Here is a 12,500-nt window from a genome sequence, read left to right on the forward strand (position 1 = left end):
CTCATTCAGATCGAGCTTCAGATAGAGCTTCAGACAGAGCTTTGGATAGAGCTTCAGATACTCTATCTGAAACTCTTTCAGTCTAAAGCACTATCTGAAACTCTATATGAAGCTCTATCTGAAACTCTTTCACTCTAAAGCTCTATCTGAAGCTCTATCTGAAACTCTTTCACTCTAAAGCTCTATCTGAAGCTCTATCTGAAGCTCTATATGAAGCTCTATCTGTAACTCTTCCACTCTAAAGCTCTATCTGAAACTCTATCTGAAACTCTTTCACTCTAAAGCTCTGTATGAAGCTCTATCTGAAACTCTTTCACTCTAAAGCTCTGTATGAAGCTCTATCTGAAACTCTTTCACTCTAAAGCTCTGTATGAAGCTCTATCTGTAGCTCCATGTGAGGCTCTACCTGCGGCTGAGCCTCGCGACGCCTCACCTGTTCCCACACACGGTGGCGATGGCCTTGAAGCAGCCTGAGGCCAGCTGATAGGACCCGGTGAAGCAGCGGTCCACGGCCCAGTTGAACAGATTCACCTGGTCTGGGTTCAGCTCTAACAGCAGGATGACCACCTCGCAGCCCAGCCGGTGAACCTACCGGACAGAAACACAGAGTAACACACCCACCCCTTTGATAACACACACACACACGTGACGTATAGAAACCAAAGGCAACACACGCAGAGTACAATTTGTAGACCTTTTTCCGCGATAAACATTTGGACGATACTTTATACTTCACAATGGTCGCAGAATCTGTTAAAGCTGCTGAAGGTACGAATTGAGAGGAGATTTTGAAACTAAACTAATGAAAAGAAAAGGTCTCTACTCTGGCACATTTCTCGGCCAGAGTAGTTGCCTGTGAATGGCAGGCAAGATGCAATATCTGAATAAAACAACTAACAGAGCATTTCACTCACTAATAGCTGACAGGTGTCTATGTCATGTCTAACAAACGACAGTCAAATAAATCTCCCCTATAGCTCCTTTAAACGATAAAGAAAACCATGTCAGGCTAACAATGTAGAATCCCCCTTTACGATGCAGCCATGAGGCCGGGACGATAGAGGTGATCGGGTGAAAGGTGAAGGGTCAGTTCGAGCTCTCTCCTACCCGGAGGTCGTGGCAGGCCAGGATGTTGTCCAGCCACTTGTACAGGTAGCCGTCGTTGGACAGGCCCACGTTGTCGAAGACGGGCCCGCAGCAGAGCACGGCCGACATGGCCTGAGGGTCAGAGATGCTGCGTCAGTGGAACCGATCGGATTGGAATGACAAGGCTGGCGATGCCTCTATCTGATTCTGGGTGTTTCCACAGAGGCTAAGGCAGAGTTGCCCAGTGTGGCGCTTTTTGTCAGCAGATTCCTTATCTATTAATTTGCCAACATACTTTTTCTTGAAGTTGGCTCTTTGTGTCAACAATAGAAAGAATGCAATTAGTCCGCACAATTGGAATTTCAATGGGCTAAGATTAATATTGCCGGATTTTGTGTGTGTGTGTGTGTGTGTGTATCTGTGTGCGTGTGTGTGCTTGTGTGTGCTTGCGTGTGTGCGTGTGCGCGCGTGCGTATGTGTGTGTGTTTCTGTGCGTGTCTGTGTGTGCGTAGTGTATTCATGTTGTGCAGTGTGTTTCCCCGTACCTTCAGAGCACAGTATTGGTAGCGTGTGATCTGGTGGTTGCGGTCGCTATAGCGATCCAGGGGCGTGAACATGATGCTGAAGGGGCCGGCCCATTGGCTGAAGAGGATGAACAGGTGGTGCCTCAGAGACTGCTGGGGGAAGAGGAAGCGTCTGTGGTGGACTGGAGACAGACAGACAGACAGACAGACGGACAGACGGACAGACGGACAGACGGACAGACGGACAGACAGCCGGACAGCCGGACAGCCAGACAGCCAGACAGCCAGACAGCCAGACAGCCAGCCAGACAGACAGACAGACAGACAGCCAGACAGCCAGACAGCCAGACAGCCAGACAGCCAGACAGACAGACAGACAGACAGACAGACAGAGTCAGAATGAAAAAAAATGAGCTGAACAGCAAGGATTGAGTACATTTCTGCGTTCCTTCTCGAGTTTTCGTTCTTGATAATGGACGTCTTTCCTGGTTCTGATAACGTCGTAAAGGTTTTGAATAATACTGCTCTTAAGACGGCTATGTGTTACCAACAAGGGTGTGTGACGCTACATGGATATTGTGCATACTGTTGTTATTAACGGGATTGTATAATAATCTATCATTCATGTGTTGATGAATTAATCGGGTGTGATTGCGGGTCTTTTAACTCTGCATGATTAATGCCGTTGTACAACGCGCGGGGGGGGGGGTCTGAGTCTTTCAACGGGGTACCGATGAGGCTGTGTTGCGCTGAGCGGTATGGGTGACGGCTCAGGGCTCACCAGGGACACACTGGATGAGGTTGGCCACCATGCCGCTGAAGTGGGCCCGGATGTCCTTCAGGACGTCCAGCTCCTTCTCGTTCTCCGCCTCCAGCAGCATGCGGGTCAGGTCCACGTACTCCAGGAACAGGGCCCCCAGCGCCAGGGAGTCACGCTCCAGGGCCCCGTTGGTGCTGGAAGAGAGAGGGACGGCGTCGGCCGTTTAGATTTACATTTAGGGGAGGGGTCCTCAAAGTTTTGGCAGCTGAGGGCCAATTTAGGAACCCAGAATTTGACTGAGGGAAAAAAATTAGGCGGGGAACGCCGTCAGCATCTCAGTGGTGAAAAAGAACATTGCACCGTGGACCTCTGGGAGTGAGGTCAAGTGAGGTCTAAATCACCAAACTGAGCCTTTCAAAGTAATGTACAGTCGGAATAAAACTAACAAATGTAACAGGATTTAATTGAAAGCTAGAGAGAGTCGACTATTCTCTTTATATTTATTTATTTTTGTTTAAATTAATATTGATATAATAGAAAAAAGAAAAAAAAGAAGGAAAAAAACAATTCTTTTTTTTCTTTGCGGGCCGCCAGGAATGTTTCTGCGGGCCGCCAGGAATGTTTCCGCGTGCCGCCGTTGGCCCGCGGGCCGCACTTTGAGAACCAATGATTTAGGGGATTTTGCTGACGCTTTTATCCAAAGCGACTTAGGATTCATTCACTCATTCCCACACCGACGGCGGAGTCGGGAGCAGTCAGGGTAGGGCGCTTTAGCTCAAGGATGCCTCGAGACTCAGCTAGGAGGAGCCGGGGATCGAACTAGCAACCTTCTGGATACCAGCCGACCCGCTCTACCTCCTGAGCGTCACCTGCGTTGATTAGCAATTCTGGCACTTGATGTACGTACTTATTGTATATTGTAGGTCCTTGCTCTTAAAGAATAGTGCTTAGCATTGTGTAGCATCTTATCCTAGCTTTCTTTGTTGTACACAAAGGGTTAACCTCGCGATTTTTAGTGCTTACTGTACCAACAATAATATATTGTTTCTCTTTCTTCTGATAAATGTACTTATTGTCAGTCATTTTGGATTGCAGCTTCTGCTAAGTGCCCTAGATGTAAATGTAAATGTTGACCTGTGTTTTAAGTATTTAAAGTAGCGAACAAAAATTCCTTTTGGCTACACCTATGTCGATAACCGGTAACTGCAGGTGTGTGTTTGTGGGTCTCGCTTCCCTGAGCCGTAAACATTGTGATCTACGTGACGGCAGTCAGATGGGAATCGGTCTGGTGGAAGAGAACGGAAAGTACTGAACGCCGCTTTGCATACGAGAGAGCTGGGGAGCGAGTCGGGCGGAACGACCGCAGCTGGCGGAGGAGAAACGCTTCACTAACCCTGCGGCATTTGTGATATTTCCCTGGAATGTCCCGACCCCACCGACACCCAGTTCTGAACATTCATAATCAGGACATTCATTGTACGCAAACCGCTAGGGCTTCCATCAGTGAGCCATAGGCTGACAGTCACCATGATGGATCACTCAGTGTTAGATAGTGACTTAACAGAGATTTATTTACATGAAACTCTTCAAGATTCTCACTTGGAGTTCCCTTGTTCAAAACACTTACTGTTTTGGGCGTGTGTCATCAGTGTGTTTGTGTGTGTGTGTGTGTGTGTGTGTGTGTGTGTGTGTGTGTGTGTGTGTGTGTGTGTGTCATCTGTTTGTGTGTGCGTGTGCGTGTGTGCGTGCGTGCGCGCGCGCGTGCGTGTGTGTGTCTGCACGCACGTATCTGCGTGTGCGTTACCTGTCGCTGATCACTCCCGCGTCGGCCAGCAGTTCAAAAATGCGCAGCAGCTGCAGCCGGAGCAGGTCTCTCCTCTCCCGCCGTTTCTTATTCTGGAGAGCAGAGCGAGGGTAGAGTGAGGCAGGGTTCAGGTCAGGGCTGTATTGAGTCTGAGACCACACCATGCAGCCTTAAACCCAGGCTTGTTTCCAGTGTTTTGATAGAGTTGCGCAAGTCAAGGGCGGCCCAAGATGGTCAACTCTATATTTGTTGCTTAGTAATCATATCGGGATGAAAGCCTCTTCTAATCTACTAATTGAAAGCTTGATAAAAATTCTGGTGTGTGTGTGTGTGTGTGTGTGTGTGTGTGTGTGTGTGTGTGTGTGTGTGTGTGTGTGTGTGTGTGTGTGTGTGTGTGTGTGTGTGTGTGTGTGTGTGTGTGTGTGTGTGTGTTTCACCTCTGGCCTTCGTTCAAGGGCTTCTTTCATCAATGGATGGAGTTCTTCCACTAACTCCCTGTTGGCACATGAACGCAGAGAAACTACTTTATGCTAGCTCACTGCTGGCACACTTACAGAATAACAACATTATGCTAGCTCAGCGTTAAGCAGGTTCACATTGAAATACTATTATGCTAGCTCACCTTTAGCACACATACAGAAAAGTAATATTATGATACTTCACTGTTGGCAGACATTCAAAACACATATTTGTTCTTCCCACTGTGACCAGACATAAGTCATTGTTCTGAGGGATTTTAAAGTTATTTAGTAACATTGCCCTTTTCTCAAGGGTATAATGTTTCTTCCCTCTACAAGTGAAAGAAAGTAAATTTGCCAACAGTGAAAGCTATCGTTCCAGGAAAAGCTTTTCACTCCTCCTCCTCCCTGATGAAGGTTTTATATTTGACCAGGGAGTCTTCTCTGTCAGAAAGCCCTAGCACTCTGCTGACTAACAACAGCGAGAGACAGATGCCATCTGTATGAGACACGTCACGAAGAACAGAAAAACAATGGGCAACGACCACATTACTCAGAATATCACGTCAACAGTCGAGTCTAGGTTTAGCATCAATTCAGAGCCCTGAGCGAGGCTGAATCTCTGTCTCTCACACTAAGCTCTGTACTAAGCTCTGCGCGATGCATCAGACCTTGTTCAAATGTTGTTTTGACCGGGGTTAACCTGCTGTCGACCCCAGTTAATCAGCTGCTGTCCAACGAGGAAAAGAGAGGAGCTCTATTGGTAAATAGACGCTTACTTTTGGTACTTTATCATTTATATCCCAAATAAGTTATGCTTCCATTATCTATGAGTGTATATCCGCACTGTAGCAGAAAGAGCGATCACAGATAATTTCATAGCTTGTTCATTGAATTATTGAATGACATTAAGTGCTTTGTCCATTATTAAATCAACATTTAATATTTTTTAACATTAAGCCCCAACATCATGCACTTAAACACGTACACCCAGTACAAATAACCCAATTCTTTTCCCAACTGGAATCATGCAGGGTCAAGGACCACAAGCCACCCGATAACATGGCAGGTAATATTTACTTTCATATTAAAAGGGGTGATATTATGCCCCCAGGTGTAAGTGTGATTAGCCATTGTTTGAAAAAAATCTGCCTCTTCCTGTGTTTTAGTGACATCACGTGTGCGTGTCCACCTAGACACGCACACGTGTGCTGGATAGATCAGACTGTAGCAAACGTTGCTCATCTATCCGTCACACATCGAGCTGGACCCTCCCACTAGTGATGAAAGGCAGATTTTCAAACAGCTTGTAACGGCTAATCACACTCACACCTGGTGGTATAATATAACCCCTTTGTGTGGCCGGTGGATTCCTCCACTCATTAAGCAGGAAGAAAGACACAGCTGGAGACCATGGCTCCAGGTACGTTGAGCTGGGATGAGGGAGGGGGGAAGAGGGGTGAGGGGAGGGAGGGGTGAGGGGGGGGTGAGGGAGGGGTTAGGGAGGAGTGAGGGAGGAGTTAGGGAGGGGTGAGGGGGGGGTGAGGGGGGGTGAGGGAGGAGTGAGGGAGGAGTTAGGGAGGGGTGAGGGGGGGGTGAGGGAGGAGTTAAGGAGGGGTGAGGGAGGGTGAGAGGGGGTCTGCGTACCTGAACACCAGGGCGTTGGTGCGTCCGAACCCCAGCACTAGGGACTCTGTGATCTCCAGGCTCTCCGCCCTCATCAGCGGCACCAGCTGCTTTAATAACCAGGCCACTGAGGGGGTGCCTATCACCTGGGCAACCACACACACACACACACACACACACACACACACACACACACACACACACACACACACACACACACACACACACACACACACACACACACACACACACAGTTTAATTTTGACTGTACAGCGATATCGTCTTGATATTGTGAGAGCCTACCAAGGGTGCCAATGTGCAGCTTTGTTCCGCTTTTAAGCCTAGCAACAACCCTCTAAGTGTTCCAGATGACACACACACACGCACACGCACACACACACAAACACACACTCACACAGACTCAAATGCACTTACCCACACAGATTCACATGCACTCACTCCCACACACACACACACACACACCCCCGCCCACCTTGTTGTCGTAGGCCACGCTGCCGTCGGGCGTGGTGGCGGTGATCTCGGGGGTGGAGGCGCGCAGGTGTCCGGGGGACATGATGCTGGGCTTGGCCACGCCCAGACACAGGATCAGGTAGTTCCTCCACAGCGGCGTGTAGCTCTCGCTGGAGCCCGCCGTGCTCGTCTTCTTGGCGTTCACGGGACTGCTGCGCAACCGCAGGAAAAAACATGATGAGCGACCCGGGTTCGATCCCCAGCCCGTGGTCATTCGCTCCACGTCCTCCCCTCTATCTCCCATACCTTCCTCTCTAGGTCACTATAATAAAGCATGAACATGCAAAAAAAGTGTGAAAGAGTGCTTCCTCCTTCCTCCGCCATGCCCAGGGGTTTACACAGCCCCTGGTCATCAGCCGGTCGGCCTCGGCCCATCGTAAAACAAACAGCTAACAAACTAACCCAGTGGAATAAGGAAGGAAAGCAGTGGAGCAGGTGCTCAACAGGGCCATAAAAACAGCCATAAAAACAACAGCTCTGGTCATTCAGGCTTTCAACGCCCCTGGACGCAACCGCTCGGGGCTAGTGGACCAGGGGAACCAGACTCTCCTCTGGATGTCTCACAGCCAGCCATGTCGACCAGTGCAACCAGAACCCTGACTGGGGCTCCACCAGTGGGAGAGGCAGCTCCTCTGGATACCTGACAGCTACCTGTGTGGACCTGAGGAACCAGAAGCTCCTCTAGATGTCTTACCCGGGGGGCCCCTCTAGAAGTCTTTCTTGGGGAGCCCCTATAGATCCATTACTTGGGGGCCCCTATAGATGTCTTACTTGGGGGCCCCTCTAGAAGTCTTACCCAGGGGGCCCCTCTAGATGTCTTACTTGGGGGGCCCCTCTAGATGTCTTACTTGGGGGCCCCTCTAGATGTCTTACTTGGGGGCCCCTCCAGAAGTCTTACTTGGGGGGCCCCTCTAGAAGTCTTACCCGGGGGGCCCCTCCAGAAGTCTTACCCGGGGGGCCCCTCCAGAAGTCTTACACGGGGGCCCCTCTAGAAGTCTTACTCTGGGGGCCCCTCCAGAAGTCTTACATGGGGCCCCTCTAGAAGTCTTACTCGGGGGCCCCTCCAGAAGTCTTACTTGGGGTCCACCAGCGGGAGCAGCAGCTGCAGGCGGGTGAAGGCGTAGGGCCAGGCGTAACCCAGGGCGACGGGGCAATGCTTGGGCAGGTGCTCCTGGCGCAGGAAGCTGTGCAGGCAGAGCACCCAGGGGTCCTTCACGCACTGGGCGAAGATCCACACGTGGCTGGGGCTCTTGACGTCGTAGCTGCTGCTGACCAGCCGGGCCGTCCACTCCACCAGCCACTGCAGGTCCACCGTGTGGCTGAGGGGCAGGGTGGCCTGGGGGGGGGACGAGAGAGGAAGGGGGGAGAGGAGGGGGGGGAGGAGGGGGAGGAGGGGGGAGAGGAGGGGGAGGAGGGGTAGAGAGGAGGGGGGAGAGGAGGGGGAGAGAGGGGGGGGAGAGGAGGGGGGAGAGGAGGGGGAGGAGGGGGGAGAGAGGGGGGGAGGGAGGGGGAAGAGGGGCGGGAGGGGGGAGGTGGGGGGAGAGAGGGGGGAGAGGAGGGGGAGGGAGGGGGTAGAGGAAGGGGGGAGAGGAGGGGGAGGAAGGGGGGAGAGGAGGGGGAGGATGAGGAAGGGTGCAATGAGGGAGGAGAAGGGAAGGAGACAGGAGACAGGGAGAGAGGAGGGAAGTGAAGGGAAGGAGACAGGAGACAGGGAGAGAGAGGGAGGACATAAGAGGGACAGAGGAGTCGAGAAACGAAAAGAAGGAGGTGTAGAGGACACAGGGTAGGAGAGGTCGGGGAGTGAAAGGTTAGGATTACCTGGCACCTGACAGGACTTCAGCGCGTGTTATTCACGTTGAATCTGAGGAGGTGGTCGGACAGGGGGAGAGGACGATGAAGGCACTCACCGAGTCGGACACGGCCACGTGGACGAAGCTCTCCATGACGGCCGGGCTGAGCTGGTCCATGATGTCTATCATGGGTTTGTCATCGTCCTGGGAGCGAAATATCAGAGCGAATTTTTCAAAGACTTTTGTTCAGACTTTCAGTTGCTGATGAAGATCCAAGAAGTGTAAAGTTAATCAATTTCTCCCTTCAAACTACCCACCCACAGCCATAATACGAATAAGAGGAACAGTGTGTAAGACAACAAAAGCACAAATAACAATAAACAAAACTAATTCAAACCTCAATCCACCATTTATCATTCTTTGCTGTAAACGGGGAATGGGTTAACCCAACGATTGTTAGCGCTTGGCACTTGGTTCAATGAACATCCTTTATGTACCGACAGCGATATATTGTCGTATCCCTTTCTTCTGACAAATGTACTTAGTCTAAGTCGCTTTGGATAAAAGCGTCAAAATGCTACACGCCCTGAATGCAAACATAAATATCGCAGCCTCTCGGTCGATCACGGCACAGTTCACTCGTTAGCGCCCCCTGTCTTCCCAGTACCTCAGCGCGGCCCAGGGCGGTGAACAGGCAGCGTATTTCCCGCAGCACGCCCACGGCTAGCTTCCTGGTGCTGATCTGACAGGAGCAGAGCAGCAGCAGGGCCAGGCCCTCCACGGCGTGGAGGACGGAGCCGTGAGGGCTGCGATCGGGCAGCCGGGGGCTGGCCTGGACGGGGAGGAGACACGGGGAGGATGGGGGTTAAGAGGCTGGTCAGAACCTGAAGACGGTGAGACCCAGATAGAGAGAGGACAGGGAGAAGAGGAATAGCAGGAAGGCAAGGTTTTAAGATCATTCATTCCTTTTTAATAAAAGATAAGATCGACTTTATTAATCCCAGACAGGAAACGAGGGAATGTCATTAATATTTGCTGAGAGGCAAATAAAGCGAACATTAAGTATTGTATATTATATAATTATTAGACATTCCTTTTTAATAGAAGATAAGATTTACTTTATTAATCCCAGAGAGGAAACTAGGGATTGACACTAATCTTTGCTGAGAGGAAATTAAAGGCAACAATAAATATTAGATACCATAAAATTATTATATATAAAACTGTATTATATTAAACCAAGTTCAATGCAATAAGCTTTTAACAATCCTATTTTCAACATTTTACATATCAGGTCCATGGAGTACGTGAACATGTCCCTGATATGAGCGCTGCAGCTCCGAGGGCTTGGTGCTCGAGGGCCCCGGGGGCCGGTCTGCGCTACGTACGTCGGCTCCTCGACGGCTCTTCCCCTGGAGCTGCAGGGCCAGCCGCCACTGGGTGAGCAGCTGGAGCAGCAGCTTGACCGAGGCGTCCTGCAGGCCCTGCTGAGTGTCCTGCACCTGGGGGAGGGAGAGCAGAGAGAGAGGGTTATGACCGAGGAGATACTGTTCGTTGGGCTGTTACTTCCCAACTAAAGGACCACAATGGAAACAAGCCTTTGGGCTTTATTGTGTTTTTTAATCCTTTAGAACACCTCTGTTAATTGTTGTTCAATAAAGTTTTCAATCAATCAATCAATCAAACAACTTGATTGTTAAGGTGAAACGTTTGTATTTTTGTCAACCATTAGTCGGTGACAAGAAGGTCAAAGATTACATTGGAAACTAATATGACGCACACACACACACACACACACACACACACACACACACACACACACACACACACACACACACACACACACACACACACACACACACACACACACACACACGCACAAACACACAGAACAGAAACAGAAACCGCATCCCGGTCGACCCCATGGACGACTCGGTTCGTTCATGATTCACTTCCTCTTCCTCAGTTCTCACCTCCCGCAGCAGGAAGTGGGTGTAACCGAAGAGCACGTCCTCCCTCCAGTCGGAGAAGTCCAGCAGCAGGCTCTGCAGGGAGTTCTGGGAGATGAGGCGCAGCTCGTCGTCCATGTGGACCGTCAGCCTGAGAACAGAGGGACCGGGGGCTCAGCACGCATCGATCAGACCCCGACCCCGACCTGCCCCAGTACACCTGGAGACCTGGCTGGTCTCAGCGAGACCTGGCTGGTCTCGCTTCGACCTGACTGGTCTCGCTGAGACCTGACTGGTCTCGCTGAGACCTGGCTGGTCTCGCTGAGACCTGGCTGGTCTCGCTGAGACCTGGCTGGTCTCGCTGAGACCTGACTGGTCTCGCTGAGACCTGGCTGGTCTCGCCGAGACCTGGCTGGTCTCGCCGAGAACCGCGAATCAATACTCTGTGGAAAAACAGTTTCTCTGCAGATAGTCCAAGTTCCTTTGTCTCCTCACTGCGCTGCTAATGAATCGACTGGAGTTCAACTTTTCTGCCACTGTCTGTAAGATGCTGATGTCTTTTGGCTCTTAGACGTTAATGCCGAGCTGCCGAGTGGAATCACAGCACAGGCCTGTGCTGACGTTAACCGAACCGTCTACCTAATGCACCAAAGCTTCGACACTTCCTAGGGTTAACCATCGCCGCCGAGAACCATCGGTTTCACACCCCGTCCCTGGACCTAAGCCCAGAGCCCGCTGAGGCTGAGCGGGGAAGGCCGCCTCAGCACCGGGTGGAGGGTGGAGGTATTGGGTGGAGGGTTCAGGATGAAGGGTGGAGGGTGGTGGGGGGGGATGAGAGGAGAGTCTCACCGGGAGAGCAGATCGATGAGCTCGGGTTTGGACATGCCGTCGGGCAGGATGCGGGGGACGGCAGCCACGCAGGTCCGGAACAGATCGATCTTGGGCTTCCTCTCCCCGCTGTCTCAGGGAGGAAGATGAAGATGGACGCCAGGGCAACGCCAAGACAGGAACAAAAGAAAAAGGACACACATAAAGATTAGGACGATTACGATGAATAACCGGAGGGTTTAAACACAGCTTGTCTTACCGGTTTCGATTCGACATCGTAAAACTCAAGAGCATTTTCCTACTAATGGCGTTTATGTAACATGGGAAATCTGTTAATGCTTTGTTATCACATCAGACCTGGAGCCTGGGAGCAAAATATTCTATTACTTTAGCTTTTTAACCTGCCAGAGTGGAAAAAAATCGACAAGCCAAACGATTCTTTAAAATTGTTAGCCTGAATAATTTAAGTGTTCATTTGGGCTCCTGGCTAGAGGATCCTTGGAATCTGTTGATGTTCGCGTCATTGCATCCGATCGGTAGCCTGGGAAGCCCCGCCCATTTTGCCGGCGATTTGACTTCGCCCCGCAGAAGGGTCTGGAGAAGAGCAACACATTTCTTTCTAGTTTCGATACGTTTTTGCGGGAGCCAATCACCAAGCTGGCTTTTCCCCCCTGGCGCGCTATTGGCTGGTTTAACACAAGGACGACAGGGAAGCGACGGCAAGCAGCCAATCGCGTACAGGGTCAGTTGAACTAGGGGCGTTGATCACGCCTCTTGTGCTGAAGAAAATGACAGCAGCTTCTCCAGACCAACGTGCAATCTACGACTGAGCCTTGGTCTGGCAATCGACAGGCTATCCTGGTGGGACGACTTCAACGTAGGCATCCTACGTACGTGATCATGTCCTCGGGCTCCTTGTTGAGCATCTGGACGTTGGTCAGCATCATGCAGCGGCCCACCTCCTTGTCCAGGTGTCTCAGGATGCTGTCCAAGGCCTTCCGCACCTGGGAGTAGTACAACGACATGCCTGCGCGGACACACACGCACATACACGCAAAAACACGCAAAAACACACGCACACACACACACACACACACACACACACACACACACACACACAGTCAGTTTAACAGAAGAAAAACTG

General features: G+C 51.0%; 1 protein-coding gene across 7 annotated transcripts in view; it reads right to left on the minus strand.

The window, feature by feature from the left end:
* Positions 1-12,500, minus strand: part of fryb (furry homolog b (Drosophila)) — a 79,472-nt gene that overhangs the window by 30,242 nt on the left and 36,730 nt on the right. For all 7 annotated transcript variants that reach the window (XM_030361382.1, XM_030361381.1, XM_030361386.1 and 4 more), the window contains exons 16-30: positions 12,251-12,383; positions 11,378-11,485; positions 10,553-10,679; positions 9,968-10,081; positions 9,247-9,411; positions 8,697-8,783; positions 7,866-8,125; positions 6,752-6,941; positions 6,280-6,404; positions 4,612-4,669; positions 4,175-4,266; positions 2,392-2,564; positions 1,632-1,792; positions 1,108-1,218; positions 434-588 (exon numbers count right to left, since the gene is read on the minus strand). In XM_030361382.1, the coding sequence (XP_030217242.1) occupies positions 434-588; positions 1,108-1,218; positions 1,632-1,792; positions 2,392-2,564; positions 4,175-4,266; positions 4,612-4,669; positions 6,280-6,404; positions 6,752-6,941; positions 7,866-8,125; positions 8,697-8,783; positions 9,247-9,411; positions 9,968-10,081; positions 10,553-10,679; positions 11,378-11,485; positions 12,251-12,383 (2,059 nt within the window). The remainder of the gene's footprint in view (positions 1-433; positions 589-1,107; positions 1,219-1,631; positions 1,793-2,391; positions 2,565-4,174; positions 4,267-4,611; positions 4,670-6,279; positions 6,405-6,751; positions 6,942-7,865; positions 8,126-8,696; positions 8,784-9,246; positions 9,412-9,967; positions 10,082-10,552; positions 10,680-11,377; positions 11,486-12,250; positions 12,384-12,500) is intronic.

Source organism: Gadus morhua, chromosome 7 (genome assembly GCF_902167405.1).
Source record: "Gadus morhua chromosome 7, gadMor3.0, whole genome shotgun sequence".
NCBI lineage: Eukaryota > Metazoa > Chordata > Actinopteri > Gadiformes > Gadidae > Gadus > Gadus morhua.